At 34.9% G+C, this 6,760-nt stretch overlaps 1 protein-coding gene across 1 annotated transcript; it reads right to left on the reverse strand.

The window, feature by feature from the left end:
- Positions 1 to 200: 200 nt before the first annotated feature.
- LOC111391807 (hippocampus abundant transcript-like protein 1) lies at positions 201 to 6,710 on the reverse strand. Its single transcript, XM_023017070.1, has 13 exons — positions 5,923 to 6,710; positions 4,843 to 4,955; positions 4,523 to 4,645; positions 4,188 to 4,390; positions 3,309 to 3,384; positions 2,625 to 2,711; positions 2,406 to 2,486; positions 2,266 to 2,298; positions 1,378 to 1,431; positions 1,249 to 1,290; positions 995 to 1,073; positions 842 to 912; positions 201 to 701 (listed from the first exon to the last, which is right to left on the reverse strand). The coding sequence occupies exons 1-13, from the start codon at positions 6,209 to 6,211 to the stop codon at positions 621 to 623; spliced, it is 1,332 nt and encodes a 443-aa protein (XP_022872838.1). The 5' UTR covers positions 6,212 to 6,710; the 3' UTR covers positions 201 to 620.
- Positions 6,711 to 6,760: the final 50 nt, after the last annotated feature.

Consider the following 6,760-nt stretch of genomic DNA (forward strand, 5'->3'; position numbering starts at 1 on the left):
GTAGTTGTTGGTGGGGCTATCTCAAGACAAATAACGAAGACAAAGGTTGGCTTGGTTTATGGTTCCAACTTCTCCATTGTCTTGCTCATATGAGTGATAAATTCTTTTGCTGGATAGGCAAGCCAGAAGAAAGATGACAGCTCGAAGCTTTAAAATACACAACATCAAAAAGAATTGCACACAAAGCTAATACCTCCAACTATGATACTCATCTCGAAAGAGAAATTTTATATCATCAAAAGCTCACTGGTGCAAGTTTTAAGAACATAGCATTCATAGAACATTTGGGAATTGGAGCACGAGAGCTAAATTTTTATCAGAGTATACGAGTGGACTAAAAATATTGAGATTCTCAAAGCCTCCATCAATGGTATATCAGAAAAGTTTGCCTGTATAACCAATTGTGGAAGGTACATTCCACCACTTGAAATTTCAGTGCATTCTAGATTAGATGTATATAATTTCCCAAAAGAGAGGAATTACTAAATTAGTGCCTAATGACTACACATGATTCTTGTGCTTTTGATCTTTATTCTATTTCACTTGGCTGTGAATGCATCCAAGGTTACCCTGCAGTGAAAGAGGCAGGGCTTGGTGTGTCAACCCTTTCAGACAATGATTTAGGCGTCGGTGCTGTCCTTGTTACTGACTTTTTCTCTCGGAAAACACTTCATCGTTGTACTCAGAAAGAAACCTATCAGCTGGAAATGATAATATGTATTTAGCATTGAGAGTTCAGTTAACATTTACAACAGGGCAAAGTAATTTAACCCGTCATGGATAGTCTTTGAGAGATTACTTATCGTCGAGGTTGATTTGCCTGTTAAGTAAATGTCCTTACCCAAGAGAGTCCAACACATAGGATACTGAAGCCAGGGAAATGAAAAGGAGCAGTCTCCGACAAAAATAAAGCTGGAAGAAGCACATTGTGAGGTGTATGTTTGGAATCAAGTAGCAACCTTATCGATGCTTGAGAACAGAGATTTTGAATCACCTGAAAGGGGACTAAAAATTAATGGAGAGATGACGTTGGCAAATGATGATATGCCCAATATGCATCCTTGAGCAACTCCCTGATAAATAACAAGAAAAATGGAGAACTAATGTTAAAGCGTGGTAAAAAAAACTCAAGAAGTACTTGAAATATTGAACATACGATTACAAATTTCAACTTTCAATTGATAGAGCTACTTACAACTTAGTACTTAGATATATAGCTAAAGGAACTCAATTAAACTCAGCCTGTACCTGTTCATTGTCTCCGACTTGTTTCGATATGATGCTTCTTATCTATATATTACAGGGACAATAATCATCACCTTCAGAAATCATAGTAATCAAAATAGCTGATAATAATATAGTATGAACTGTACTCACATTGGGGGTGGCCAGGAAAAGGAAAACACCAAATGCAGCAGAGGCATAAGGTACCTGCAGATCACAAAAATGATGACAGAAATGATCCATTTCTGTATTACAAAGCACCAATGCAACACAATATTTGTAGCAAGAAACGTCGGTAGTGTTATTTGCACTCTAAAATAAGCTGCTGCTTATTCTCCATAGCTAGTGAATTATGACATGCCAGAGGCTATTTCGTAGAGAAAATATCATCTCCAAAACATTCCTCTCAAGAGACATAGTAGCTGAAACAAATAACTTCCACAGAAAATTTGATACAAGGTTCCATAGGTAGTGCAACTTTATTCGGGTCAATTTCATATGTTTGACTTTATATGTTCAAGGGATTTCACACTGTAAACATGTAGTTTAGCCCCCATTTGTTTCTTATTTTTGGAAGAATGAGAATGAAAAATATAGTTATTACGGGTTTCACACAAGATATAGAAATTCAAATTTGATGGTTTGATGTGATGGATAACGGTCATATTTTTCATTTTAATGAGAAAAGAATGGGAACCAGATAGGTACTTAATGTCACTTTGGGGATAGATGAACAAGCTAAAGTGAAGAGAGGGAGAAAAGGTGAAGAAAATGTGTCACAGCGAATTGATGAGCCATACCAAAATTATTGATTATTCTAAACTTGCCATGCGGGCTTTTTTTTTGGGTAGTGTACAAAGTGCATCAGGTAGAAGCAAGAATTAGAAATGCACGAGGGTAACATGAATATTCATGTTTGAATAGCCCAATTCTTGAAACTAATTGACCTACTAAAGTAAATGTGAAATCTCATTGGCTTCTCGAATTGAGAGCTATGGGAATGATGTAAAAATTTATTCAAGGGGGCATTGAAGAGATTACCCAAGCAGACCATGCTATGCAGTCAAAAAACATCTGCAAAAAACCAGACAACCAATTATTAATGTGTAACAAACGGATCACCTCTTCCCATATTACAGAAATTTATTTTAAAGAGTGTTAATTTGATTGAAATCATTTACATTTAGAAAACCAGCAAAGAGTCCTAAAGAAAGCAACACTTCCTCTCCTATAATGGGACCAAATATAGGCATGAAGATCACCTGCGCAATTTCATAAATTTTCATGGATCAATATGTGAAACCAGATCGATACAGTGATGGCGAGAATGAGTAAAACAAGGATACAAATTTATAGGCAGTTATAACGAAAAATATCAGCAATAAGACGTTTGAAGATACATTTGATATGGTTGCTCCAATGTAGGTAATGAGCAATACATCTGCAAATTGATCTTTCATGAAGTGGAAGCGGGCCTTTAAGAAATACTGCAGGAGAGAATGTAGAACATTATCATAATATTGTTGACAACATATTTAGAAATATGGCGTGCTCACCATGTACGTGATTCATGGCTCAAACCAGAAGCACCAATTAGATCAAAGCTTTTAATAGAATCATGACTTAATGTAAGTACACAGAAAAATTGTATTTCCACTGTATTCATTCTTTTCCTGCTTTTCCATGCATAATTCCAATATCAGATGTAATCTTATTATTTTTTTTATGACCATTTAAGTCTGTCAACCTGTTGACGGGAAAAACCGCAAACAGGCATTCTCCTAAGTTTAAGACAACAGTTGTCACTCACACGTTTATCACGTTCTGCTTCACTGACTATCATATTCTTTTTGCATATAACTGTCAAGTATGCAATGGCCAAATCCCTTATACAATACTTAGCTTTGTCTTGGATGACACTTGTTTTTTAGTCTTCTGTATTAGTGGACAAAAGTTATAGGAACATACACACACACACAACAAACAAAATAAATTTTTTTTAAGGTGATGAAAAATTTCACATATCTGATATTGCATCATGTCTGATAACCAAAAATCACATGTACAGAGAAAAAAGTGAAGACCTGTAAGCAAGCTTCAAGTCCAGCCTCTGCGAGGCTATTGAAGAAAGCAATAAATGCTGCTAGTGAAAATGTAATGCTGCGTTAAGAGGATTAAAATTTCAAATTACCATCATAAAACATCCAGCAAATTGTAAAATTACTCAGAAAAGTTAAAAAATTTAAGTGCAACCCCGAAAGACAAGAAAAACAATATTACTATATTTGTAAGCATGATGAAAATTAATAGTTTCCAGTAAATACAATGAAAGTTTTTTGTCCCTCATACTAAAGAAAAATTTAGAGGTTAATCACAAATTATATGGTCTCTTAAGTTATAAGATTTTCACGCCCTTAACTTGAAAGTAATTTGAGTGCAGAAGTTTAAGAGAATATCTTCAAACTCATACAAGTTTCAACAAATCTGCCAGGTACCGATAAAATAGAAACAGAAAGTAGGCCTGATAGCAACAGCTACTCCTTAAGTCCATTATCAAATTACCATATTTCCTCTTTGGGATGTCACAGATACCACCATATTTCCTGTGATCAAAACTACCCTTAATGTACATGAGGTGACTATTGTCAATAAATTTTGATGGTGCAAAATGAAAAGTTACATAAATACCCATTTATTCAACTCTCACTTAAAGCTCCCTGTCAAATTGAATGGGAACATGACAGAAGAAGTATATCTTAGTTAGCACGTTATAATGTAGATATTAACGAGCAATATTTTCATCTGCATCAAGTTAAATGATACTAAAAGAAAGTCTTGGCAAATTATTTTAACAGAAAACCTTAAAAAAATCTATAACGAATTTCTTGGTACCAAGAGGTGTAAAAAGAATGGTACAATGATAACACAAAAATAAAAGTTCCAAGGACATATAGGTATCCTACCTACTCTTGAGCAAGCAGATTATATCCTTTGGCGACGGAATGCCCTTAAAGAAGTCTACTTTTTTTGATGATTCACTACAGGCTTGGTTGTTTTCTATTCCCTGATTCAAGATTGGCTGTTCCAAAGCATCAGTGTGGCGAGTTGTATCCTTAAGAAAGACTCTCATGTACAATGCTGCAATAATAGATATAACAGCTGAAACCTGGATGAGTTGAAGGGTAGCTTATTAGCATCAAAACTATGAGTGAGCTTTGGGAAATACGAGGAAAAAAAGGAAAATTTCCTCAGTCCTAGAAAGGAAACAAGAAACATGAATCGATGGGAAAGGGAAGACCTGAAATATCTGTGTGGTGGAGAGTAACCGAGCAGCTAACGTACCACAAACATATGCGGCAGAAACTACACCGGACAGGACTCCAAATGCGGAGACACGCTTCGCCTCAGATACAGTATCTGCCTGAGAAAATATTCAATTGACATGTTTAAATTTAATTATAAAGCAACTTACTCCATGATAAATAATACCTCAAGTTCCATATTTACCCCTCTAATTATAAGTTTGGTGGCTTTATTTACAAATGGCCTTAAAGTTAAGCACTAATTGAATTATATCTGAAAAATAAAAGATGATTAGGGCATGGAGGTTTCAATTACCAAATAGCCAAGGGCAATGCATATGACGCCACCTTGAGTAACCATGGCAGTTAAAGTCCTGAACACATAGTATGCATAGAAAAAGGTTGTTGTCCGCTTCCACGCCAAAATTACTGCATATATGTTGTCATTAGTGTGATAGACAAAGACAAACTGTAAATGAAAAATCATTACTATTTCCCAACTGGTATCGCTCTTAATTAGTTTGCTTAGAGTACAAGTTCCAGGATAATATGAGAATGGGACTGAGAAAACTTCCAGTAATGATGTATACATTCTCCCATAACACAGAATAAGTTGACAGAAGTACATAACTGATTCAGGTTCACAAGTTTAACTTCTGTGCACATCCATGGGGAATGAATGTGACACTGCTAGATAAAACCAGTAAATATTCATTATACTTTACAACCAATATTCATGATGGTGCACCTGATTAACATGTATTTCCTGTCATAACTTATGTTTTAAATATGAATAGTATGCCAAAAGTTCACTTAAACTGTAACTAATTTACATCAATAATGACTCTAGTAACTCAATTTACAGAAAAAAGAACACAAGTTCTACATGTTAAAGTCACCCGAATTTTTTATTCAAAATTACTTCTGATAAATTCATCCCACAGGCCAGCATAAAAATTGACTGCACATTGTCAGTACAATGAAAAGACAATGATGAGTGGACATATATGTTTATAAATATGTAAAACCAAATCAAAGGTACGATGTATCTACATGTGTTGCTGCTCCTTCATTAGAAACAAAAATGCTTTGAGTATTAGTTCAATTATAAAATTTATTAGTTCTACGTGTTGCTGCTCCTTCATTAGAAACAAAAATGCTTTGAGTATTAGTTCAACTATAAAATTTAATAGTCTTCTAAGTGTGATTTTCAGGACAATATTTCACCTATGATCTAAAATTAGAACTGAATGTACTCTGTCTGCATTCAATTATGACATCAATGACAACTCATCATTCCTCTGGCGATGGAATTCCACCTTAGAATGGTAGTCAAATGCTGGAACTTTCCCATGGAAGACTCATTGGATAAGCAAAACCACTTAGTATTATATACCTAGTGGAATAATGGAAAGAACAAGGGGGACAGTGAGCAAAGTTTTCCTGCCATAAGCATCGGACAGATTTCCAATTAGTGGCATCATGAATACAGACCCCAATCCAGCAATCTGCATATAATAAAATGTTCTTATAAATTTACAAATGATGCTGATAACACTCCTCCGTCGATACTTGACAAAATAATGTTTTACCCCATGCATTATAATACTAGATTTTGAGCTCAAAACTTCAAGCTCACGTGAGAAGTAGAGAGTAAGCATGAATACAGACTTTGCATAGCTCATATTTTTGGTGAATAGTATTGAATGAGAAGAACAGACTTTAAGCTTTTCCAATAAATGAACAGAAGTTGACCAACCTCACTGAATCGGCTGGAATTGGTCAATGGTTAGGACTAGTTTCCCATAGCTGTGGTAATTCGGTGACATTTAACTGGAAAAATTGCATTTTTTTGCTTTGTAGCTACTCAAGTCCAAATAGTGTGATGCAGGGTAAAATCAATTTTAGTATAAATTGATGATCAGCTGCTAGTTTATCCACATGTTATATTTGCAATTGTCTGTAACAGTTTATAGTCCAGTTGTACTTCTTATAATGTACACTCATCAGATACATTATGAGAAACCAAAAATTTACCACTTTTCTCCTTTCTATTTATACAAACAGATCATCATACTATTATTTTGGAGACCCTTTTTTACAACTAAGTTGGCCCATTGAGCTCTATCATTCAACTCAATTACTTCAGACTTTATCAGTATATCAATCCATCGAGTAGATCTCCTAATCTACAAGTCCACCTGTTAACCAAAATCTAGATTGCACTTGCAAGG

The sequence above is a fragment of the Olea europaea genome, unplaced genomic scaffold (genome assembly GCF_002742605.1).
Source record: "Olea europaea var. sylvestris unplaced genomic scaffold, O_europaea_v1 scaffold8320, whole genome shotgun sequence".
In the NCBI taxonomy this organism is placed as follows: Eukaryota; Viridiplantae; Streptophyta; class Magnoliopsida; order Lamiales; family Oleaceae; genus Olea; species Olea europaea.